The sequence below is a fragment of the Thalassophryne amazonica genome, chromosome 14 (assembly GCF_902500255.1).
Source record: "Thalassophryne amazonica chromosome 14, fThaAma1.1, whole genome shotgun sequence".
In the NCBI taxonomy this organism is placed as follows: Eukaryota; Metazoa; Chordata; class Actinopteri; order Batrachoidiformes; family Batrachoididae; genus Thalassophryne; species Thalassophryne amazonica.
This window is the reverse complement of record NC_047116.1, coordinates 10,859,022-10,886,168: the sequence shown is the minus strand read 5'-3', so window position 1 is coordinate 10,886,168 and position 27,147 is coordinate 10,859,022. Positions and strand designations below refer to the sequence as shown.

Below are 27,147 nucleotides of genomic sequence, written 5' to 3'. Positions count from 1 at the left end.
CAAAACACAAACCAAATGTGAGGTCGCTTTATTAAATGGTAAAAGTCAAACAAGATGTTTTCACTTCTTCAATAATCAAAGAGGGGCTTGATAAAAAATACAGCCAGGTTACAAAGTATCTGTCTAAAGTGAAAGCTTTAAATAAAAAGGTACAATAAAATAAAGCAAGGACTGCTAAGGAACACATATTCTGATATGATACGAGTGTCACCTGAAGAATAAAGTTCCCAGCAAAAATTCCCCCCCCCCCGATCTTTTTACACTCAAATCTACAATAATATACATATCTTCTATAAACAAACTTAAACTAAGTAGATAATCCTCTGTGTACAAGTGCATCAAAAGGAAAAAACAAAATTTTTCTTCCTTTGCATAAAATGCCTCTGGAAATCAAGCCTTACCTTCACAGCGATGCTTTTAAAGTCATAATAAACTTTGTAGTCTGCAGTTCCGTGTATTTTAAAGTCACTGATAACAGGGTTTATAAATCCAGTCCAGCAGGTGTAGTGGATTACATGCTGTGTTTTGATATGGTGCCATAACTGCGCACAGCTCATAAAAGTATCTGTCCTCCTATTGAAGATAAATAAATAAATAAAAAAAAAAGCTCCAGTTCCATTGCTGGTCCTACTGACGACCACCAGGGGGCAGAGTAAGGTTGGCCATGAGCTCATGAACAGAAGCGAATATCGTACACTCACCTGAAACGACATACGCAGCTTTAATGACGACACACAAGATTTCATTGTGAGAATGACGAGTGTTCAGACGGCGTCTGACAGCGATTCAGATATTACAAATTCTGGATACTAACAGGATGCTAAAAAAAAAAAAAAAAAAAAAAAAAAAAAAAAAAAAAAACTCACCCTGTCTAGCGGGATGCAGGTCATTGAACCGTTTGAGGATGTTGGAGACCATCAGCGCTGCAGCCCCGGACGAGCTGTGCTGTCTGGGTATGTCGGCCTGCTGGGTCAGGCCTGTGGCCATGTCATACACAATGGGCACGATGATGCTCACTGGCTCCTGAGGGACCTGGATACGCTGGGTCAGCTGCAGCTGAGGAACCAGAGACAAAACAGTCAGACACCTAATCCTCCACAGGTTTCTGCTCAGACAGGCGGCAGCCTGACGATGAAGCACGGCCAACACTTACAAAGAAGAGCATCTTGGATTTGAGAACCACAGCGATGGTTCCGGGAGGTGCGATGGGAGGAGCACTGGGAGGAATGGTCAGACAGAACTGGACATTCCACTTCAGTGGTGTCGGCTGGTCAGGGAACTGCAGGAAGAAGACGCGAACACAGATGTTTGGTACACAGCATGCGATTAAAAAGCGGAAAATGGCGTGTGGCATCGTCGCAAAATTACAGCACATCTCCTTTTACTGCTGGTAAAGTATTTATTTTGAGGCTATTCCAAGGTGAGCTCTTACAGAGTACATGGAGGAGGAAGTGCATAGGGAAGGTTCAACGTTCATGCTGAATTCAATAGAAAGTGGGAATGCAGAGTTTCTCACAATAGGAAAAATACTTTGAATAAAAGGTAGGAAAAAATATTTTCCCCTCCCTACTCATTTTAGTAACCAAATAAAAACATAACTTACACGTGTGAGTCTGATCTTACAGTGTCCAGCAGATATCCTGCAAAATTTTCATATTTGTCCACATCTTATCAGGTTCTCGTCTCAATGGAATTTCTGGTGGCCTATGTTTTCAACAAGTATCTGCCATGTTTGTTTACATTTTTCCCTCCATTTCTCCAGATTTTGTCACAGTTTAAAGTTTACAGTGTATCATCAGCTTCATAATACCACAGAGCATATGAAGCATAGTGGTACCATTTGACCCCCGAATGCACCCCAGTAATCGGTGCATCAGGGCATCTTATGACAATATTCCAACTAATGTGGTTCAAAATCCTAAACTGTTTTCAGACCAGGCAAGTTTTGATCATATTAACAAAATAAGATCATGACAGCTTAATTGGAACATAAGGAATAAAACTGTAGTGGTGCCAAATGGTGACTTAAATGGTGAAAACAATGAAACAGACGCCATCTTTAATGTTATCTGTTCTCAACAAGCAACACATTTTTCTATTTACCTTTCCAATAAATTGATACATGTACATGCAACATGAAGGCGTGACCCACCAGTTCTAGCTTCATAATGCGCACGCAGTCTCTGAGGATGTTGGTCGGTGCTCCCAGCAGCTTTGTGAAGGCATTCAGAGTGTTGTACTTAAATGGAGGACCAGCAACCTGAAGAGACACATTCACCCACCCAGCAGTCACTTCTAGATAATCACACTAATAACGAGAGGAACATCAAACTTGCTTTTCAGTCGCAGTAAACAGGATTCATACGTTTTTATAGCAGTGAGGTTGCTGGTGCTGAAATTAAGGGATGACATAACAAGCATTCCAATGAAAAATAAATCTATGTGGTGCCTTCACCTACCCGGGTCTCAAAGAACTTCTCAAGGACTTGAAGCTCCTCCTGGGACCAAGGTCCTGCATTTTCTGGAGTGACTTTGAGCTGCAGCGTCTGGTAGTTCTTGGCATTGAGAGCCACGCGGCACTTCAGCACCTCAGTCTTGAACATGATGACTCCAGGCTCGTTAGAATTCACAATGGATAACTGAAGGAGGAAGAAGAGATTTTAATAACAAAAAAAGAAGACACGTATTGAAAAATAAAAAATGACTTGAGCCACACTTACACTGGTCTCCTGTTGAATGATCCTCTGCAGGTGGCGTCTCATGATAACTGAACCAAGAAAGCGCTCCAGAGGCGAACAGAGGTAGCTTCCTGCCAGGACTGGTGCAAGGCAGGGTGTGGGTGAGGGGAGCAGGAGCACATGCAAGGCATTGTGGGTGAGTATGGTGGGAATGGAGGCAGCCCAGGGGCGCTGAGGGACCTTGCGGGGTGGAGGCATACTGGTTGGCATGACTTGGGAACCTATGTCTCACACACACACAAAACATTTTCAAAGTCAAACATTAACTACATACCAGTAGCCCAACTCCTAATCCCACTGAGCTACCAGCTGCACAGTGTACAAAATGAACAAAAACACACAACCATCTGCTGTTTTCTTTCTAACAGTAGTGACAAACAACAGGCTAGCCCCTGGGATTGTAGGGTACAAACGGTGAACCAACTGGACCTCTTCAGTATCCTGTAGGTCTTTAACAGAACTTTAAAATGCACCCTCATATGAACAGATGAATGGAGAGAATTTACTTCATTTATTTATATAGCACCAAAACACAACAAAGTTACCTCAAGGCACTTCACACAAGTAAGGTCTAACCTTACCAACCCCTAGAGCAAGAACACAGGTGACAGTGGTAAGGAAAAACTCCCTCTGATGATCTGAGAAAGAAACCTCAAGCAGACCAGACTCAAAGAGGTGACCCTCTGCTTAGGGTCATGCTACCGACATTTTTGACAACACGAATATACTGGAAATTTTGGGAGTCCATGCTGGTGCACAGGATGGGAGGCCTGCAGAAGAAAACACCCACACCCATCTCTGGATGGAGCCGCACCTCAAACAGAGAGAGAGAGAGAAAAAAAAAAGAGAATCAGGCATCAGAAAGACAAGAAATACAGTATAATTTGTCAGCATTAAGCAACAAGAAAAACAGGAGAAATACTAAGGTGATCGCCAGCCACTAGCCCTAAACTTCATTAAAAGAACCAGAACATAGATAAAGTTGAGGCCGCGGCCCGCTCAGTTTCCTAATAAATTAATGAATTAAGAGTAAAAAGCATAGTAACATACTATGCCAGTATGCTAGCCACATGAAAGGGAAAATAAGTGTGTCTTAAGTCTGGACTTAAAAGTCTCCACAGAATCTAACTATTATTGATGCAGGAAGATCATTCCACAGAACAGGGGCACGATAAGAGAAAGCTCTGTGACCCGCAGACTTTTTATTCACCCTAGAGACACAAAGTAGTCCTGCACCCTGAAAACAGAGCCCGGGCCGGTACGCAGGGTTTAATTAGGTCAGCTAGGTAGAAAGGTGCCAGTCCATGAACAATTTTATTGGTTAGCAACAGAACCTTAAAATCTGATCTCACAGGGACAAGAAGCCAGTGAAGGGATGCCAAAATGGGTGTAATGTGGTCAAACTTTCTGCTTCTAGTCTAAAGTCTGGCAGCAGCATTTTGAAAAAATTGAACAGCACTAATGCTGGACTGCAGTAAACCAGAAAACAGAACATGACATTCGTCCAATGGAGAAGAGACAAGCGCATGATTCGGGGTCTCAGCATCAGCCACAGACAGGATGGGATGAATTTTCACTATATTTCGCAGGTGGAAGAAAGCAGTCCTCGTAATGTCTCTAATGTGGAGGTCAAAGGACAACATAGGATCAAAAATGAACCCAAGATTATTCACTTTGTTAGTGTGATGTATGACACATGAGCCTTGGCTAAGCGTTAGCTGGTCAAATTGATGCCGATGTCTCACTGGACCAAGAACCATCATTTCAGTCTTATCAAAAGTTTAAAAGTAGGCATCAGCTTCTCACTGATGCAAGACAATCTTCTAAGGATTTTATGTGGATGAGATTACCAGCCGTTATCGGCATGTATAACTGAGTATCATCAGCACAGCAATGAAAGGTAATCCCAAAATGCCGCAATATGTGCCCATGGGGTGCTATATAAAGGGAGAAAAGCAGGGGACCTAAGACAGACCCCTGTGGAACCCCAAATTTCATGTCACTAAGGTTAGAGGTCATGTTACTGTACAAAACACAGTGAGAATGACTGGTCAGGTATGACGTCAACCATGCAAGGGCATTCCCAGTAATCCTAAAATGATTCTCAAGCCTATCGAGTAGAATATGATGATCCACAGTAACAAATGCAGCACTGAGATCTAACAGCACCAGAACCGTAGTAGTGTCCGAATCCATTGCAAGCAGAAGATCATTCACCACTTTACTGAGAGCCGGCTCTGTGGAATGATATTTTCTAAAAGCAGACTGCAGTGACTCAAAAAGATTATTCTCAGTAATGTGGTCCAAAAGCTGCAGTGACACCACCTTTTCCAGAATTTTAGAGCAAAATGATACATTTGATATCTGCCTATAGTTTTCAGGATACTAGGGTAATGGTTTAATCACGGCAGATTTTAAACATTTAGAAACAGATCCAGAGGGACAGAGAGAAGATTACTTACTAGTCCCAGCACGTGGAGAATGAGGGTCAGGAATGGGTGAGTGCAGTGATGGGTTACCAGGTGACATTCCGTGGATCCTTGCACCTGGAGAAGGCCCTGAAACCTGAGGTGAGCCTGGCCACTGGCCCCGCTGGCTGGGTGACACTATGGTATAAGGAGAGCTAGGGTCCAGAGCACCTATATTAAAAGAGAGAAGCCCCGTGATGAGCTCAGTCTACATTATCATCAAGTGCACGCAGCACCATGTGACCACGGTTTACAGGCCAAGTGTCATTTCGGATAACGGTGCACTGTGGTGACGTTCTCTCCACTCCGTACCAGCCTTACCCAGCAGACCAGAACTAACATCAAGGCCCCCCGCTGCTTACCGTGGGGACTGGCAAAGCTGGTCTGGCCCATGGCTATGCCCAGAGAAGATGGAGATGGGGTAGGCCCAAAAGGAGAGGGTGCCCTTAGAGCTCCACTAGGGGAGCCAGAGGCATGGATGTTCCCTGTGCACACACACACATACATACACCAAAGAGCTCATCAGACTCAGAGGTTCTCCTCACACAGGCTCCCAGACACACTCATGTAAACAAGCTGGCTGGAGGGCTGTGATCGCTGGTGGGCTGGGATGGAGTGGAAATGGTTCCAAGCTTCAGTCCCTCTGGGCTGCAAGCTGGGTGTCTAAAGGTGGCTGCATACTTCATCCATGTGAGCTGGAATATGAGGATGCTGGTGGGCTGCTTTCGTGTTGGCATCCAGTTTTCAGTGTCGTCTCACAGACTTAACAAAGGAGATACCATTGCGGGATTTGCTCAGAGCACTTTACAATGATGCCTCATATTTCCTTCCATAGCCAAAGATGGTAAACATTTTTACAGCTGGGTGGACTGAGACAATGCAGACTAAGTGTCTGTTCCAAGGACACAGACAGGTAGCATGAGCGGGATTCAAATCCTTGTCTACATATTGGCAGGCCAGCTCCTTATGCACTGAGGTACAATGCAGCTGGAAAGTATTCACAACGCTTCACTTTTTCCACATTTTTTTATGTTACAGCCTTATTCCAAAATGGAGTCAACTCGTTTTTTCCCCTTAAAATTCTACTCACAACACCCCATAATGACAACATAAAAAATGTTTTGTTTTTTTTTTTGCAAATTTATTAAACATAAAAAAAAAAACTAAGAAATCGCATGTACGTAAGTATTCACACCCTTTGCTCAAAACTGTTGATGCACCATTGGCAGCAATTACAGCCTCAAGTCTTCTTGAAAATGATGCCACAAGCTTGGTGCACGTATCTTTGGCCAGTTTGCCCATTCCTCTTTGCATCACCTCTCAAGCTCCATCAGGTTGGATGGGGAGCATCGGTGCACAGCCATTTTCAGATCTCTCCAGAGATGTTCAATCAGATTCAGGTCTGGGCTCTGGCTGGACCACTCAAGGACATTCACAGAGTTGTCCTGAAGACACTCCTGTGATATCTTGGCTGTGTACTTAGGGTCATTGTCCTGCTGAAAGATGAACCGTCGCCCCAGTCTGAGGTCAAGAGCACTCTGGAGCAGGTTTTCACCCAGGATGTCTCTGTATATTGTTCCATTCATCTTTCCCTCAATCCTGACTAGTCTCCCAGTTCCTGCTGCTGAAAAATATCCACACAGCATGATGCTGCCACCACCATGCTTCACTGTAGGGATGGTGCCAGATTTCCTCCAAACATGATGCCTGGCATTCACACTAAAGAATTCAATTTTTGTCTCATCAGACCAGAGAATTTTGTTTCTCATGGTCTGAGAGTCCTTCAGGTAAGTAAGTAAACATTATTTATATAGCGCTTTTCGCAGACAGGGGTCACAAAGCGCTTTACAAGGTAAAACAATAAAAATATACAGTAAAAATACACACTCAGTACTAAAAGATTATTGGCCTTGAAAAGCCTGTTTAAAAGTAGAGTCTTTAGTTGCTTTATGAACATCTCAGGTGCCTTTTGACAAACTTCAGGTGGGCTGTCATGTGCCTTTTACTAAGGAGTGACTTCCATCTGGCCACTCTACCATACAAGCCTGATTGGTGGATTGCTGCAAAGATGGTTGTCCTCCTGGAAGGTTCTCCTCTCTCCACAGAGGAATGCTGGAGCTGACAGAGTGACCATCGGGTTCTTGGTCACCTCCCTGACTAAGGCCCTTCTCCCCCGTCTCCCCCGATCACTCAGTTTAGACAGGCAGCCAGCTCTAGGAAGAGTCCTGGTGGAGCAGAACTTCCATTTATGGATGGAGGCCACTGTGCTCATTGGGAAAGTCCCAATGAGCACAGTGAGGAGGTGATGGTCTAGTGGTTAAGGCATTGGGCTTGAGACCAGAAGATCTGCGGTTCAAATCCCAGCCTGACTGGAAAATCTTTGATCCCCTATTGCACCCGGTGTGTAGTGAGCGCCTTGTATGGTAGCACTCTGACATTGGGGTGAATGTGAGGCATAATATGTAAAGCACTTTGAGCATCTGATGCAGATGGAAAAGCGTTATATAAATGTAGTCCATTTACCATTTTACCAAGGTAGCAGAAATGTTTCTGTACCCTTCCCCAGATTTGTGTCTCGAAACAATCCTGTCTGAGGTCTACAGACAATTCTTCTGACTTCATGCTTGGTTTGTGATCTGACTGTCAACTGTGAGACCTTATATGTAGACAGGTGTGTGTCTTTCCAAATCATGTCCAATCAACTGAATTTACCCCAGGTGGACTCCAATTAAACTGCAGAAACATCAGGGATGATAATTGGAAATGAGATGCACCTGAGCTCCATTATGAGTTTCAATGCTTATGTACATATGATTTTAGTTTTATTTTTAATAAATCTGCAAAAATCTAAATTTAAAAAAAAAATTCACATTGTAATTATGGGGTGTGTGTAGAATTTTGGGAAAAAAAATGAATTTCATCTATTTTTGAATAAGGCTGTTGCATAACAAAATGTGCAAAAAGTGAAGTGCTGTGAATACTTTTCCTCAGACTGCACTGCTGGAACAGGTCAGCCATATATACAAGTTATTAAAAATAAATTGATACCGAGGCAGCTGCACCATTTAAAGTCCAATAAAAGGCTTTCAAACTGTCAAAATTATATTTCATGGGAACCGGTGGGTCCACTTTCGTTTGAAAATGCGTTCTTTCCAACAGTCGGTCAGATGAAGTATGTAGCTCGCTTGGTGTTGCATGATACACACAACCAGTTTGATGGTTTTACAAAATAAAAAACGAACACAAAGATTCTCTCTCTCCTCTCCTGGCATGCAAATATTTGTACTTGCAACACACAAACTAGCAAATGAATGATGAGCTTGGCTGATACCACACTACAGAGCGATCCACTCACACCCCCAAACACCTGGTGGTGGTTTATTACCTGGGGACTGTGTGGGCATCATAGATGGAGATGGAGTTACGTTGGCGTGATAGTTCGGTGGCGGTGAAGTGAGGGGTGGGTACACGCCTCCACCACCGCCTCTCATTGGTTGTGGCTGCAACTGGTTTATCAGACTGTCCATGTCTACGCCCACTGGTGAGGGAGGATTGTCATCTTCATTGACCGAGCGTCTGCGAGCGTCCTGATTGCTGTCAACAAACATGTTCAGGAACGTCTAGAGTGGAAAGGAGTCAAAGAGGATGATTTGAATTTGGAATTTTAAATAAGTAGTCAAGCAAAATAAAAGATGCAGTGATGGAATCAGCCTGTAAGCTGAGCGTACCTTGAGGCCTGGGGCAGGATAGAAGCCCTCTACGATCTTAGTGTTGTCAAAGAGACTGTAAGCTCCATCCCGAATGGCAACCACGCCACGGCTTCGGCAGTAGATGTCAATGCAGTACATGTTCCGGAAGGCCAGGCGGATGTGTGTTGGTGACTGTGGCAGGATGGAGAAACACTGGTAGGCTGTGTTGGTGCGCTGCCTCAGGCCCAGCATGGGAACCGTGGGAAGCTTGTTGATTGCAATGAGGGGAGCCTGGGTATCAGAAAGCACCTGAAGAAGAAAATTCAAAAGTCAGCCTACACATTTCAAAAAGAAAAAGGCACAGCGTCAATGACACCGAGTTTTGCCGGTTTTATTTTCCGAACCATTTACCCACAATATGATGACATACCGTGAATAAAATTATTGATTGATTGCAGCAAATTTTCTCAGAGTCACTTTAGCATTTACACAGGTGACATGTTTATGGCAGTGTGTGAACTGTCTCAGAGGACAGTAATTTACAAACTGCTGCAAATATTGTTGCTGGTAGTTGAGGTTCTCTTCCAAAATCTTTATGTGTAAATTTTCTGGAATGGTGTCTTATTTTGGCCAATTCCCCCCAACAACAATGTAATTCTGGAACATGTCACATTATGTTTGAATTTTACAGTTTTTCAAAAAAATTCTAACTTTCAAAAGTAAAATTCACCAGAAAGTGAAGGAAAAGAAATATCTGATGAATTTCACTGTTTTCACCACAAAGTCTGTATTTTCCCCAAAATTTCATGAGGAAGAATTGTGAACACTGCCTTGATGCATCAAAGAAAGAATCATCAAACTCAAAATCCATTAAAAACCAAAAGGACAAGAGCCACTTTCGATGAAAGGTAGTCAGACGATGGACAGATGACGGACACGTTGCCATAACAACAGCTTAAACAAAACACCAAGGATGGAACCAGAATGACTAAAAGCTCTTCTGAAAGGAAGAAAAGCACCAGAATATCTGAAAGGTGCGCGCGCGCGCACACACACACACACACACACACACACACACACACACACACACACACACACACACACACACACACCTGCAGCAGCTGCATGACATTCGGGCTCTTGTTGAACATCTCCTGCAGCTGATGGAGGATGATATTGTGGCAGTTGGAGCACCCAGAGTTTGGCCCCACGGTGCCGAGGGCCAGGTGGAACCGCTGGCTGCTGGAGTTCCACTGGATGGTCACAGAGCTGCCCTTGGTGTTGCCATAGCAAAGCACCAGCTTACGGTAATTATACAGTCGTACCTCGGCGAACTGGCTCAGGTAAGAAGGCATTTCTGCAGGAAAGCAGACAACTACATGGTCAGCATGCAAACCACTGCATGTATCTCCACCATCATCAAGTTCAACATCTCAACCACTCACATTTACAATGGGCATCACAAACGTCTTTATACCTGGTAGCGCACGAGAGAATTCGAGGACACACTGGTAGAGCTGACTGATCGCATTCCAGTCATTAAGGAACATCTCCACCACCTTCCTCCCGCCCACTGGCTCCGAAAGAGGGTTTTCATAGGTCAGATAGATGTGACGCGTGGTGGCTAACAGAAGGAACAGGCAGCAGAAACATTTAGAGGTTGGATGGTGTTTCATGCAGCAGACTTGTCACCGTGTTGTACGTACCTTGTTCTTTGCTGTGTGTGCTGTTGAGAGGACAGTTAGCCAGCACCAGTTCAGCTACCCAGGTTCTGTTGTTCCTGCCCTGCAGACGGAACGTACAGTCCAGCACAGAACGCTCCAACGCTCTCCTGGTCTCTTCTCCAACTCCTTTACAGGGAGGAATCCTGCACAAGAGTAATAGTGTGGGGTTGTAGAGGTTTTAAAATTCATTTTCATGGAGCTGACATACCATGTGCAAACTGCGTGCATTACCTGAGGACACGTACTGCGTGACTGCAGCCGTCTCCCTCCACCTGCACTCCCTGGTTTGGGATCTCCATGTTAGACAGCTACGCAAAGAGAGAAAACATGAGCTAATCAACATACGGCTCTAGGTGCAGGGGCGAAGAAAAGCACAAAAACTTATAATATAGGAGGATGTAGTTTGAAAAGCAGATTTTCCATTGGGGGTTTTGTTTGTTTTTAAATATGATCCCGCCCAAACTTAAAGCACGTTTAAATAAGTGCTATATGACAGTATTTAAGTACAGTGATTGACCTCTGTTCTGAGACCAACGAAGGGCATGTTGGTGTCGCACATCGCCACCAGATGAGCCAGCTCCTTGTTGAAAGCACACATTTCCCCCGATCGTTTGGGCTTCTTTGGCTCCAAGTCTCCTTGGTCTCCAAACACCTACACAGAAACAAGAACTGATCCAGACACACTTTGCTTCAAGTTTTTTTGTTTTTACTTTTTTGCATACTTGTTTGGAAAAACTGCATACTGTATTTTTTTTCCTCAAGATTTGTTTTTGCATAAGTTTGAAAAAACAACAGATCATAAGTTTAGGATAAATTACTTATCATGAATTAAATTTTCGAAGTGACACTAATGACAACACTCATACTGAACATAATTTCGCTTGCATAGACTGATTTTGGAGATCAAGCAATAATTGCAGATGGGCTTTCTGAGGTCCCAGATAGCTTTTCTGATTTCCTTTTCTAACCTTCAGAATTTAGTAAATTAGCGTATGGTCCATTGATACTTATGTGTAGACACTAGTCCCTAGAGGCAACTACTTTTGGTTTCAAATCTGGGAAAATGCAGTCCCAGAAAATTCCGAATGTGACAAACAAGAAACAGGTGTTGTAAATAAGTCAATGCTGCTAAAAATACAAACTTGCAGAAACAAAGATACTATTCTGACATGGTTTTGCACATTTAAGACACTCTTAAGACTGCCATAGCATGTTTCAAGTACACACATATATGGCAGAAGGTGGGGGGAGCATACCATATTCTGTCCCCCCTGGTTGAAAAGATGGGGGGGACATGTCCCCCCATGACGCTGTGTAACTGGTGATGCAACAAACAAAAGTTGCATGATGCAGTTTGTCCTAATCACAGCCACAGAAACCTACTATGAACTCAGAGTTATGCTGATGTCTTGGTGGCTTCCCTCACTAGTCTCACTGTTGCATGTTCAGTTTTTGAGAACTGCCTTCTCCAGACAAATTTATATAAAAATGGCTGTGATTCCTAAATGGATGTTTTTGTTAAATTCCTTGAATTAACAGAGGCAGCATTTCAAAGAGTTCCCCTGTCCAAACACTTATGGACTTGACAGTTTTACTACCTTTCTCTTTGCTCCTGAACGAGCTCCCCTTCCTGAGGTGGTATCCTGAACAAGCTGCTCCAGGTTGGCCTTGAAATGCTGCAGCAGCTGTGCACACATGGGTCCATCCTCTCCTTCCAGCTGAGTCACAGACAAAAAAGCGTACTTGTACTGCAGCTCCGTGGGGCTGTGGGGTGCATCCAACATCTCCACCACCTGGTCAGAACAGATGAAAAGCAGGAAGAAAAACATGAGGAAGACACAGAAAAATCAAGAGAGAACCACGAACGGCATGTTGTCAAGGAACTCACAATGTAGTAGTGCGGGATTCGCGTGAGCTTGACGAAGAGTTTATGTTTGGACAAACTGGCGACAGGATGAGAGGTGGAGTTGGAGACGTGGAGAACGTTAGAGCACACGGTGGGAAGGTGCTTCACAGACTGTCGACAGCGCTGCTCCCCCAACCAGAACCTTTTCAAACACAAACATGAAAACCGTGACTAAATGAACATGAAACACCCAGCGTTCGTAGCAGCCCCATTTAATGACTGAGGTGTCCAAAAACAAGTCATTCGAAGGACACCCCCAGCAGAGCAGGATTTTAATGGATTATTTGACACGACAAACTCCTGTAGCAGATAGCTAACTACACTTAACACTTTGCCAGTCTGCACAATTAATCACATGGCAACCGTATCATCAGACTGTGAGATTATGTGATTGTCAAACGGGGCGATTAAGATTTGATGACTACAGAAATCCGGTCAGGTCTCTTTTACTTTGCACTAAGCTGTAATGCGAGACTTAGGGCTGTAACACTGACCTACGTGACATATTAACATTTCACAAACAAACAAAACTGTACCAACAAAGATGATAATGTGGGTGGCACTCAGCGCAACATAAACCCATTTCATATTTAAATTACTATTCAGGAATTACTTCAATTGTTGAAGCCAAGAGATAATGCGCTTCATGTCATCGTTGATGTTTTTTTCAATGTCATCCAGCAAGGACTGATCTGGAGAGAGAAGACAGTCGGTTTTAAAGTCAATAAAGTTGAAAAATTTTTCAATTGTGTATTCAGCAGAATTTTGTTCCTTCTTACCGAGTCCGTACAACATGGGCTGGAACATACCAGAGTGCAGGTCAACAAAGATGTGCAGGCACTCTGAACGACCACAAGGCTCCAGTATTGGAACAACAAGTGTGGGCAAAGCCGTCTCTATGAAAGCTGCAATAAACAACATGTTCTTGCTTTACTTAAAAAAAATTGCCAGTTATGTAACACTAATTTACAGCAAGCAGCTGGTGTGCAAGAAAACATTCTAATATTCAGGGATGAAAGTGGTGAAACAAACACACACACACACACACACACACACACACACACACACACACACACACACACACACACACACACACACACACACACACCACACAAAGCTGAAACCCAAAATTATCCCAAACCCCCCAATTTTTTGAATTCTAGAAGCTCTGAAATGCAATCTGGGGCTATTTCAGACAACAAACTGTTGTGAGTGCAGCACCCATTTTGGTGAGGAAAAACAACAACAACAACAAACAACTTTCCTTATTCAAAATCACTCCAGTAGTATTTTGCCCTTACGAGAATGCAGCAGTTTTCTATCTTGGCAGAAAGTTCTGGAGGAAATCACTGAAGAAATGAACAAATTGAAAATATGGATTGACAGAAACAAATTGTCATTAAACTTAAATAAAACTAATGTTATTTGGGAACTGCAGAATGAATGAGAAAGTACAAATACAGACAGATGGTGTAAATTGAAAGGGTTAATGAAAATTAATTTCTTGGGGCAATAATAACAGATGAGAAAATTAGTTGGAAACCACATATCAAATAAAAACAAACCAAATTATCAAGAAGCATTTCAGTGTTTAAATAAATAAATGTTCTGGCTCAATCACTCTGCACTTACTTCTTTTATGTTCAAAATAAACCTTTAAATAAATAGATCAACAGCCGAGTCAATTATTATACTGAACACAAATGCACACAAACGTGCTGACAGGCGACAGCTTTATGCTAACTTTAACATTGAAAATGCCATAGACATGCTAACACGTTAGCATCACTCCGGTTTTTAAGTTATAAAATACATCAACTGTTTCAAAAGACCATAACAAGTCAGTTTAACATAAAAAGGTAAACACTACACACAGATGTATGCTCTTTAAGGTTTTAGTGGGGAAAAATGAAGAGAATGAGAAATAAAAAACAGCTTTACTTCAAGGGCCCCTTGCTGCCCAACAAGACACCCAATGGAACAAAGCGGAAATCCACCAAAAAACTGACATTTTTCATTCCTGAATATTGACCTAGCGCACCAGTTAGTGCGCTCGCCTCTGCCATTCCCAAAAGAACCCCTTCTTATGAAGTAAAAAAAAATGTGTCTTGCAAATGTCACAGCTGCACCTCCTTTATGTAGATCCACCTCAGAATGTACTGGTTCTTACACCAGACCAGACATTTGCAACAGGTTTAATTAAAATGTTCACTTGTGCAATACGCCATCTGACAATTTCCTTTCTCCAACTCTTCATTTGGCTCAGACATAAAGTATGGCATATATTTCAGAACCAACCCAACATTTTCAAGCACTTTCTATTCATCACTTTCTAATAACAGCACATAGTGAGAATTTAACATGAAAAATAAAGTAAAGTAAAAAGGAGCCTCAACTTCCTGGAAAACGGTGAATCACTAATGGTGACTGGACTGAAGTGTCCTGCTGGATATTCTGATTTACAGCTGCTGCAAAATGGAGCAATGCGCAAGTCAACCCGTAACATGCAGGTAAGCTTGGTCAGAAAATATCATCTGTACGAGTGGGGCAGGTCAAAATCTGGCAAAACAGAGCTCCTACTAAGTAACTAATAATTTACAGATGTATTACAGGCTCTCTAAACAGCAAACAACAGTCTATTGCCGCGTTCACACCAGACAACACGCGAGCGACGGTTGCCATGTAATCCCTATGGAAGGACGTGTTGAGGCCACAAAAGTTCAAGCCATGCAATGCGACACGATGGACGTGAATGAAGCGATTTTGAGCGATTGGCACGTTTGTAGAGCGATATCGCATTGTGCTACCCTCCTCCCCAAGTTGAAATATCTGAACTTTTTCATCTTGTCACGTCACGATGACTAATCAGGGACTGGACATGTAGTGACATGAAGATGTCTGGAGTTTATACTTGATGTGGACATGTCCTGTCACTGGCAGCCAGCCTGTGAGCAGGACTTAGAGTTTGAGGGGAGAGCGAGTAGCAGTACCGCAGCAGCGGCAGCAGCCGTTTGTTTTTGTTTTGTTTTTTTTACGTGCACGCAAACAAATCGTTCGTGAAGATTATTTTATTTATTAACTACACAGATGTATAATAAAACAAATGGTGACTGGTTTATAACACAATTATGACAGAGTTTGAGGGGAGAGCGAGCAGCAGCACTGCAGCAGCGACAGCAGCCAGTTTTTGTAAATTATGAATTTGTGGTGTCACGTGGCATCCGGTGTGAACGCGGCTCAAGCAAAGCGACACCGGGCGATGGTGGGATGTCCACTGCCAGGTGAGGGATGCGAATTTGTGGCATTGCGTGGCGTGCGGTGTGAACGCAGCATAAGATGTAATAACTTCAATCTTCTCTTCCGTTCTGCACCTCACACACGCCACGGCTTGCACTCTGCACCGCTTGATACTGTCTGCACAATGGAGTTTTAGTTTTGCACACTGATGGATTAAAATGGGAAGCCACAACTCTGATGGCAGCTTAAAAAGTTTTTGTGAAGTTACTGATTAACTCCTTTCTGTAATATCATACAAATTATTCACATTTACCTGATGAAAACCTGGTGACTCCCTGCGCTTAAATAATCCATCTTTCGCCGTCAGTCTTTCCTCTTGGGTAAAAACAAACCAAAACCTGATTTACCGCCTGAAGCTAAACTCAGGGTGCAAATCCTTGTTGTTTATACCAGTGCTGATTAAGTATGAAAACATTATACCTAAATGATGTGGATTGCATCACAAATAGAGCAATTGACTTATTTCCTTAACCACCACATACTGTTTCGGGTTGGGTAGTTGGGATTGATGTACGTTTAAAAACCAGAACCCTCGCCCCTACTTGAATCACTTATGAGGTGGATGATGAGAGAAACATGAGACTGATTTTCATGTGAATGATGACTTATTCTAACTGTAAGAAGGATTTAGCTGTGAAGTAAAATGGGTGGTGACTGTGGGAACAGAGGATTTGGAAAACATCAACCCTTGGACATGTGGTGTATGTCTATATATCCCCCTTCTTTTTTCTTGCTGTTAATAATGTTATAGTTGTAGTGGACTTGTTCCTGCTCCAGTTCATTTATGTGTTGGTTTTGTTGTTTCAATGTTCATAAAGCAATAAAAAGTGAATTACAAAAAACCCAAACCCTCGCATGTGTTTCCTACAGTTTTCTTGAGTATTTTATTCTGTATTTTCCTTCTAAATAAAACTGAGTAAACACGTACAGTTGTCGCAGGGATTGTGCGCCTTCAAAATTGCCTTTAATTCCTGTAGCTTCTGATTGGACCGAGCATGTACGCTGTCAATCAAAAGTTTCTCCACAGACAGGTGATCAATCTGTGGAGGAAATTTCCAATCACAGTTGTTAGACTGCAACACAACTGCTCTGTTTGTATTTTTGAAAATCCCAGATATGTATCTTACCTTCATAGCACGTTCCATTAATTTAGAGTCACAGGCAGGGAGAGGTGGCTCATGAGATATTTGCAATGGCTTAGAACCATCTGATTCATCGATTTTGATGGTCACTTTGTGCACTGATGCAGTGCCAGTTTTCCTACCCAACACCTGCTGGCTGCAGAAACAGAAGAAAAGAGCTGAAATGATGCAGAAATACTGAATAAGGCTGATTCCTTCCCCTAATGGAGAAATGTTTTATCCATTGAGCATGACCCACCTGGAAAAATGTTCACTACACCCCCCACACACACACACACACACACACACAGTGCATACTTTTAATAAACAAGACACTGCATGTATTAGAGTGTGTACTGTTTATGCATGGCTTCCTCACTTCCAAACAGAGAGCGTAAGGTATTTTGCAGCCAGGTATCTCTCCACCTGCACCAGGTCTCCCCAGCGCTCCCTGATCAGCATCAGCGTCTGAGAGTGGAGCACCTCCAACTGCAGCGACAGACAGAAGGAGTCTGGAAACAGTGCGTTTAAGGAAGATGCCGTGTGATGAAAGTATCATACACATCTTTGCATTAAGATTCCAAACACTCGTGCACACATGCGCCCTGCTGCTCAAAGGGGCATTTGTTTCCGAACACAGCTGCTCTCTGAGACGGTAAGTGGCGCCGTGAGCTCCGACAGGAAAGGCAAAGCAGAGACGTACTGATGTGCACTGTGATTAGCCAGCGTGTGCTCAGTATGCATGAAGAACCTACTCAACTATAGTCACGCCGAATTTGAATGTCTCATGCAACCTATACTTGTTACCAGGTCAGGCCCACTAGGTGTCGCAAGCCTGACAGGTTGTAAAACAGAATAGCAAGTCATCCTGCTGTGTACGTCATATATGAGTAATTTTATCTGGCATTTACAAGTTAAATTATTTTGTCTAACAGTCTACCACATTCGGCAGTGATAGGTCAGGTCAGGTTGAGGAGCATGTGATGTAACACACGTTGCACCATACACCACCTTACAGAACCACCATAGGTTTTTGGGTGGTAACTACTCAGGCAAATAACTGGCCAATCCCTAGTTTTGAAAAGGAGCCATCTATCTGCTGCATCCAGGTAAAACACGGGCGTATCCTTGGCCTCATCAAGTTGGCAGTGTCCTGAAAACTGAGACACCTGTGTACTGGGATCACGCCCAGTGGAATGTGCCACCCAGCCTAAATGTTATAGCTGTTTCCTCACAGTGCTGGTGGAATGGCTCATCTGAGTCTCCCCAAATTTGACACAGTCATTCCTGCAGTACCCGGTATACAAATCTCCCAACTATACAGTAAGACAGGAAGTATCAGGACCTGACAGACAGCCCTTCATTCTCCTGCAAAGATATTGGCAGCACCAAATTTCTATGTCCAGTGACCTCATAACTTTCAAGTGTTTCTTGATCTCAAAGGCAGGAAACCTCAAAGACATGAACATCACTCCCAGAATAAGCAAGTCTCTCTACAACGACGTCTGCCAGCTTGCCTCTACTGGTGGTTGGCTCTCACTGTGGTATTGTATCACTTCCTGTTCCGGAGCACAGCGGTGTTTTGCTGTATCTGTTAGCTGTTTAATCTGTGCAGTTAGATTGATCTAGTTAACTAGATAACGATTTGTTTCACAGTGTAATCTTCACATGCCTTAACTAAAGCACTCCCTCTGCTGAATCACCTCTAAATTATTTACACATTATTCACTTTGTGTGTTTTTAGGAATCTGCTAGCTTAGCGCAGCTACTAGCTCTTAGCTGGTTTAGCATGGCGGCTTCTCCTCTCTCTCCCGCACTTTTCTGCTCTGGGTGTGAAATGTTTAGTTATTCCTCGGCCTCCTTTAGCAGTAATGGTACTTGTAATAAGTGTAGCTTATTCGTAGCTTTGGAGGCCAGGCTGGGCGAACTGGAGACTCGGGCTCCGCACCGTGGAAAATCCTACAGCTAGCCAGGCCCCTGCAGTCGGTGCGGACTAAGGTAGCTTAGCCGCCGTTAGTTCCCCTTCAGCAGATCCCGAGCAGCCGGGAAAGCAGGCCGACTGGGTGACTGTGAGGAGGAAGCGTAGTCCTAAACAGAAGCCCCGTGTACACCGCCAACCCGTTCACATTTCTAACCGTTTTTCCCCACTCGGCGACACACCCGCCGGGGATCAAACTCTGGTTATTGGCGACTCTGTTTTGAGAAATGTGAAGTTAGCGACACCAGCAACAATAGTCAAATGTCTTCCGGGGGCCAGAGCAGGCGACATTGAAGGAAATTTGAAACTGCTGGATAAGGCTAAGCGTAAATTTGGTAAGATTGTATTTCACGTCGGCAGTAATGACACCCGGTTACGCCAATCGGAGGTCACTAAAATTAATATTGAATCGGTGTGTAACTTTGCAAAAACAATGTCGGACTCTGTAGTTTTCTCTAAAAGTTCCCTGAAAAGCCTTCAGTTAATTCAAAATGCTGCAGCTAGAGTACTGACAGGGACTAGAAGGAGAGAGCATATCTCACCCATATTGGCCTCTCTTCATTGGCTTCCTGTTAATTCTAGAATAGAATTTAAAATTCTTCTTCTTACTTATAAGGTTTTGAATAATCAGGTCCCATCTTATCTTATGGACCTCATAGTACCATATCACCCCAATAGAGCGCTTCGCTCTCAGACTGCAGGCTTACCTGTAGTTCCTAGGGTTTGTAAGAGTAGAATGGGAGGCAGAGCCTTCAGCTTTCAGGCTCCTCTCCTCTGGAACCAGCTCCCAATTCGGATCAGGGAGACAGACACCCTCTCTACTTTTAAGATTAGGCTTAAAACTTTCCTTTTTGCTAAAGCTTATAGTTAGGGCTGGATCAGGTGACCCTGAACCATCCCTTAGTTATGCTGCTATAGACTTAGACTGCTGGGGGGTTCCCATGATGCACTGTTTCTTTCTCTTTTTGCTCTGTATGCACCACTCTGCATTTAATCATTAGTGATTGATCTCTGCTCCCCTCCACAGCATGTCTTTTTCCTGGCTCTCTCCCTCAGCCCCAACCAGTCCCAGCAGAGGACTGCCCCTCCCTGAGCCTGGTTGTGCTGGAGGTTTCTTCCTGTTGAAAGGGAGTTTTTCCTTCCCACTGTCGCCAAGTGCTTGCCCACAGTGGGTCGTTTTGACCGTTGGGGTTTTTCCGTAATTATTGTATGGCCTTGCCTTACAATATAAAGCGCCTTGGGGCAACTGTTTGTTGTGATTTGGCGCTATATAAATAAAATTGATTTATTGTTTTTTGTTTTGTTTTTATTTTTGGCTTTTGTTTTTAATGTGTTATGGTAGTTTCACTTTTGTCATTCCTTTTGATCCTCCTGCCTGATAAATTATATTATTGTTATTATTCACGAGTGCTCACTCAGTATCTTCAGCAAGATCAAAAGCAATCCCATCTCATAATGCTAAAAATATTTTCAGAAATTTTGTAGAATTAATCACTTATGGATATACATGGCAAAATTTAAAAGTATATATTTCAGGTGAGGTCTAGTGACACTTGGTTTCTTGAAAATGTGCCCCCACCCATTTTTTAAAAAAAATATTAGTTTTATGTATAGCGCGTTCAAGTAGAAAAATTGACAAAGTGCTGTACATAATAAAACATCAAGTCCTTCATTTTGATTTTTATGTCTGCTTATTCCAATTAAGGGTCACAGGGCAATTTGGAGCCTGGTGTACACCCTAGACAGGACCCCTGTCTGGGCCTAAGACATAACAATAAAACAAAACTCAGTAAGAACAATTAAAATTGAACTTTAATTGCAAATAAAACCAAAAAACGAATTATTAAGCCAAAAATTAAATGGGCTTTCAGATTTGCCATAAAAGATGAAACTGAAGTGGATTTTTCTAATGTCAACAGGCAAATTCATCCACAAAGTCAGAGCACAGTAGGCAAAGGATCGAGCCTGTTGACTTCTTTTGAACCCTGGGACACGAACCTAGATCACAGTCAGCATTGACCCAGTTGTTAAAAGTATAGGGCTACTGAGCTTTTTAAGATTTCAGGCATTAAAAAGAATTTTCACTGGCTCCAGTATAATTTTACTTATTAGACTTTAAGTAGGTGATTTATGGTATGACGTTATCAATTCGATCAAAATTTGCATTGTCTAGAACAAAATTAATGAAAGGTTCCCCTGAAGGGTAAAATATGAAAAGAACAGACAGCCATAAGTACTACTTACGGCTGTGAAGGTAGAGACCGATACAGTCGGACAGTGACGTCATAGATCACGTGGGGGCTTTCCCAGACATGCGTGAAGCATTATGGGATGCACACAGTGGCTGCCAATCAGAGTAGAGAGGCACAGTGACGTATGCCGGCGAGTCTTTTTCTGACTCCTCCTCCAACATTGCAGAAAAAAATGCTCATAAACGGTGGCTTTTATGTGTAAATCTGAGTTGTTTCTCATATGTTATGAACAAGCTATTTAGAAATAAACACTTCTAAAATGGAAAGTGCTGTTTTTGTAACCTGATAACTCCTCTGGAGTGATTTACAAGACATTTCACAGATGTCAGCGTCACGCATCACATCAAGGTAACTTCTGGTTTTTTCAAATGCTCATGCATACGTGCGCGCACACACACACACACGTCCTCCCGCAGATGGCGTTAGAAAGAAAATATTTGTTATGGAATTCCTCCCAGATAAATATGTTCTTTTCATTAAAATAAGCTGTAATTGTACAAGACATTTCAAAAATAAACTGACATTATAATGCTTGGGGCACCACGGTGGCTTAGTGGTTAGCACTGTTGCCTCACAGCGAGAAGGTTATAGTTATAGTTAAGCTTATAGTTAGGGCTGGATCAGGTGACCCTGAACCATCCCTTAGTTATGCTGCTATAGACTTAGACTGCTGGGGGGTTCCTATGATGCACTGAGTGTTTCTTTCTCTTTTTGCTCTGTATGTACCACTCTGCATTTAATCATTAGTGATTGATCTCTGCTCCCCTCCACAGCATGTCTTTTTCCTGGTTCTCTGCCTCAGCTCCAACCAGTCCCAGCAGAAGACTGCCCCTCCCTGAGCCTGGTTTTGCTGAAGGTTTCTTCCTGTTAAAAGGGAGTTTTTCCTTCCCACTTTCGCCAAGTGCTTGCTCACAGGGGGTCGTTTTGACCGTTGGGGTTTTTCCGCAATTATTGTATGGCTTTGCCTTACAATATAAAGCACCTTGGGGCAACTGTTTGTTGTGATTTGGCACTATATAAATAAAATTGATTGATTGAAGGTTGACACTTTCACCCCATGAAAATCCACTTGTGACAGCAAAGTCCATGATGTCACTGAAAGCTTGGGCCTGACTCTTCATCCAGGAAAATGACAAATTTGAAACATGCCTCATTCAGGTTTTCAAGTGCTGCAATCAGGCTGTCACTGATTCAAACATCATTTGTGAAGTATAAGTCAGCAAATGTTTCCTGACAAATAAAGACACCTAAGCACTGAGCAGCTCTCTCTCCTTATGACACCCGCCCCCTCCACACACACCCTTTGCTCCAACATACATGACTGCTGGACGTCACAGCAGACAAGTATTAAAACCAAAATGTTATACGGACATGTGGGCAATCCTTTGCAGAAAAAAAAAGATAAATAAGTGTTTAAGTGAAGACGAAAGGATACGCAGGCAGTTGTACATGTCCTGTAGGGGTTTATCATCAGCACAAAGACGTGCCTGAACCAACTCATGGATGAAGTTAATCTGCAAACTGTGGACCAAGACTCGGCCATCTGTCAGATAGACAAAAGACTGATTAAAAATAAAAAAAAGAAGAACAGAGGGTGTGGAGAAAAGAGTGAATCAAGGTGAAACAAAGAACAAATCAGGGGTTGGGGGGGAAAGATGGACAACTGCTACAAATAACACAGAGAAGTGGTCTGATCCTTGCTCCGAGAGATTACGTTTCCTTCAGATGTTCTTTCTCACAACTGAGAAAGAGCTGACAGATAAAGGTAGCTAGCTCACTGTGGGATAAGCAGGGAGAGATGGACAATGTTCAGAAGAGCTGATCTTCAGGAGCTGAGGACCACTGAAGTGCAGTATACCATCACTGGGACTACTGTGTTGTCCAGGAGAGCTGAATACCTCCAGTTTCCTTGTCCTCCACCAGAATCTCTAACTTCAGCAGCCTCCAGGGAATATCGGGGTCATCTCCCATCACGGTCAAGGTGGCCTCAAACTCTCCTTCCACACGAAACTTGACACGCCCGTTAGCTTCAGAAAAGCAGATGGACCACAATAAACACACACCCACAGTCATATAATGTTTTTTTATTTCATTAATGTCTGGATCGTAATATCTGAATTCCTTGTTTTGTAGATACTTGAGTAAAGACTATTCTGATTCTGCATGTGTGTGTGTTAATCCAAATATAAAATGTTAAAAAACATTTTAAATTAGATTACCCATCCATTTTCTGAACCCACATATTTCAGTTCAGGGTTACTATGCATACAAAATAAAATGTCCCAGATTGTCATTTTTAGAATCTGGTACCAGTCAAAGCTAATGTCCTACTGCCTGAATGAATGAGATGAACATACAATGACAGAGTTTGCAATTTTACCTATATAAATTATTTAAAAGATTAAGCTATCTGATCAGCTGATTATTTTCCTGTTTACCAAACATAACATGAATCAATTTATCACCAATGTCAGTGAGATCAAACCAATAAACAGTTTATACTGAAGATTAATGTGTTTTTTTAAGCGCTGCTTACCCACTGTGAGGTTTGCGAGCTGAGGAGGTAAGTCTGTGGTGACAAGACGGTGTCGTAGAATCTGGCTGAGCTGGTTCAGTGTGGTCTGCTTCTCAGCTTTTGTGATGGGATCTGGAGGAATGATCTTATCCTGTGCACATGGACAAACCGTGAATTTGATGTTTCAACAAGAATACAGACTGGCAGCCTTAAGTAGCAAAGAGGAGACTGTTCAAACACACACCCGTATGCATGTGGGCAAACGTGGATATGATCCTGTGGTGAGGACGTCAATGGCAAAGGGGATGGCAAAGCTTGGAAGACGAGCATGTACTAGGGCATCTCTGGCCAGCGACGCTAGCCGATCAGCTGTATCGACAAACAGGACTGCCTGCTGGTCTAAGAAGCTGGAGATCATCTGTTAGCATGGCACCAAAAGAGGGAGAGTTCAGACTGTTCATTTAGGTCTAAATCCATTGCTGTGCATTACTAAAAGGCATTTTCAGGACAGAGATTGAACATACCGCACACTTTTCAACTTTTCCTGCATTGCTTGCCCACTTCACAAGGGCCAAAAGACGCACAAATAACTGCCTGGTACGACTGGCAAACTGGACAATCTCAATTTTCCTGTAGAACAGAGGACAGGTAAAACATAAAATAAATAGAATATAAAAGAATGCTTTGACAGAATGGAGCTGAGCAAATAATGACATTCAGAGAAACCTACCTCTCCATATCTGTTTTTCTAGGAAGCCTGAAAGAAGAAGATCAAACATGTAATTATTATATTTTGTTGCTGGTTGTGCATTTATTTGTCTGGAGAGATGAGCATCTGATAATTTCATGAGCAAATGCAGATTTCAACTGATACAAAGTATAGATTCAACAAAAATATATCATTATATTACTGTGTAATTAAGCGTGAATGTGACTAACTAAAAATCTCTCCTTCTTAACTAAGTGGAGTGGATAATGTAAGCAATATTTTTAAATGTTGACAGAAATGGTGCTGAAAAATTTGAGCAAACTAAATTTTTTTATAATGATAAACACAAACCATTTTGCACTTGCAATATAAAAATGTACATCATCTTGCAATATTTAATTCTGGCTGTAAACTGAAACTGTAATTCATGAAATCTAAAATGCTCCTGTCTTTTCTCAATTTGGACCCTAGCATCATGGATACTCGTAGCTTAAATTGGGTAAATAAACAGGACTCCAACATTGTTCACATCCATGTGAATGAGCCACATAAGTGTATATGGTGTCTGCATACATTTTTGTTTAATCTGCCTCATGAGCATTTTAATCAGACAATACAAATTATGGAAAAATGGCAATGTGCCAGAGGATTAATTGCTGGACAAACAGACAGCATTCTAAAATACATTGCAGGGTACGTGTAGATATAAGAACAGAGGAAGAACTTGTTAAACCCTATAAGAGACAATGGTACCACAATACTAAATTTGAAAAAACAATGCAAAGGCACTATTTAACACGACTTACTTTCCCGTCACTACGACTGCTGGTAATAGAGCTCCCACAAGAGCCTCGTTAGAATGACGATTATCATGAGGGATTAAAACCCAGCAGTCCCATTTCATCGTTCAGTGGAACCATTGTCATTTTGCTAAAGTGATTTGTCAACATTCTGAAAATATCACTCAACTTTTGGTCAAATCTGTAACAGAAAGTCAGCTACAGAAAGTGGTACTACAGTATATTAACTATTTGTTGAAATACAACAGCACAATTGCAGCAGGTTCTTAATTATCCCGTGGACTTCCTTAAAAAAATCTGACAAACCAAGAGGTTTTTATTTTATTTGTTTTGCAAAAAAAAAAAACAACAAGGAAAGAAACCTTACAACAGTGCAATAATGGGAAAACAACTGCATTAAATATCTTTCATCCCATCTGGTTCCCCATCAGCTTAACACCAGATTCACTGTTCCAACCTGACAAAACAGACCAAAACAGTTGGTAAAGTCTACAATGCTCAATGCCCTGGGCTACAAAAATATCCTGTATGTTCAGGTGTGCACATAAGTGGTGCTCATGTGTGCTAAAAATAAATGATGCACAATAGAAAGCGCTTTTCTGACAATCTGTCATTATTGCATTCCTCCTGAGAAGTGCTTCCCTCCATGTTTTCTGCTGTGCATCATTTATTTTTAGCAAGGACAGGCACCAGTTATGTGCACATCTTGTATTTTTAGCAACAACAATAACACATATATAAAATACATACATTTGTAATGGACAGGGATAATACAATAAAGTAAAAACACGTGTTTCCAATGTGCATTATGCATCATTAATTGAGAAAGAATATATGATGGGGGGGTCCAATATCCTGTGGGAACTCCTGAATGCGCCCATGTTAAATCCTTACACTTACCACATATTACGGTGAAAAATTCATACTTGCGATTAAACGCCTATCGGCAAACCCTGAAAACACACTTTTTGAACTGTGTGCGTGTGAAGCCGCATTAGTTGTTAACTTCATAGTTAGCAGTGAGGCCTGTGAGGCTAACATGTTACTTACAGCTCCGCGAGCAGAGTGATTTCATGATAAGTTCTCTGGAGAAGAAATTCAATGAGCAGGCTGAGTCGGACTCCCTGTGTGGCCGGAGCCCCGGGTGGAGGCGGCTGTGGACCCGAAACCATTGGACCTCCGAGCGGAACGAGCTGCCCCTCGGAGCCGATCTGCACCGGAGCCATTTTACCTTAGCGAGCTAAGGTGCTACAACACTAAACTGTCCGGCTGCAGCTGCTAACTGTCCACGGAAAGAAGAATGTTCTGAGGCTCAACACATTGTTTTCCCCTAAAGAATTCTTCGACATGGACTTAATTTAATTTTTCTTTCAAAGAAACACGATGAATAAACCTTTTAGTTAACTCCTTACGGAGAGCGTCAGAGACACTTCTTCCATTTCTTCTTCTTCTTCTTCTTCTTCTTCTTCTTCTTCTTCTTCTTCTTCTCTTTCCTGCGCTGAGGCGGTTACAAATCAATAAATTCAGGCGTACCTCCTGCCACCTACTGTCCAGGAGTATATAATAACTATTGTTTGTGGTACCTCTAAAAAAGCTAAATATTTAGGCAAAATTTCGTCACCAGCCATAAAGGAAATCTACCAAATGGTTTCTGGGATAAAGACAAATACACACGCACAAATAGTGGAAGTGGTTCAGCTCTTCCAACATATGGACTTCTTGTAAGAAATGTAATTAAATATCAGAAATAGTGATTATCTCACTTTCCCCACAAAATCACCTGCATGTGCCACACCACTATATCCATCATCCTTTTCTTTGGCTTTTTTGTTCCCCTTATTGCTCCATTCTCAGCACCATTCTCCTAACATACCCTGCACCCCTCCTCTGCACATGTCCAAAACATCTCAATCTGTCTCATCTCTCTCACTTTGTCTCCAAACTGTCCTG

General features: G+C 42.5%; 1 protein-coding gene across 3 annotated transcripts; it reads right to left on the bottom strand.

Moving 5' to 3' along the window:
- Positions 1-12: 12 nt before the first annotated feature.
- med14 (mediator complex subunit 14) lies at positions 13-26,667 on the bottom strand. 3 transcript variants are annotated; one of them, XM_034186149.1, is made up of 29 exons: positions 26,248-26,667; positions 24,419-24,445; positions 24,213-24,318; positions 23,933-24,106; positions 23,710-23,839; positions 23,072-23,200; positions 22,609-22,716; positions 17,323-17,455; positions 16,950-17,100; positions 16,751-16,862; positions 13,305-13,430; positions 13,139-13,217; positions 12,508-12,667; positions 12,218-12,412; positions 11,137-11,271; positions 10,851-10,927; positions 10,602-10,762; positions 10,373-10,519; positions 10,008-10,252; positions 8,935-9,204; positions 8,592-8,826; positions 5,569-5,691; positions 5,201-5,377; positions 2,721-2,965; positions 2,460-2,639; positions 2,153-2,260; positions 1,154-1,279; positions 867-1,056; positions 13-701 (listed from the first exon to the last, which is right to left on the bottom strand). In XM_034186149.1, the coding sequence occupies exons 1-29, from the start codon at positions 26,421-26,423 to the stop codon at positions 628-630; spliced, it is 4,299 nt and encodes a 1,432-aa protein (XP_034042040.1). In that variant the 5' UTR covers positions 26,424-26,667; the 3' UTR covers positions 13-627. The 3 variants fall into 3 exon arrangements, with proteins under 3 accessions (XP_034042040.1, XP_034042041.1, XP_034042042.1); XM_034186150.1 differs by having other exon boundaries at positions 2,721-2,959; XM_034186151.1 differs by lacking the exon at positions 5,569-5,691.
- Positions 26,668-27,147: the final 480 nt, after the last annotated feature.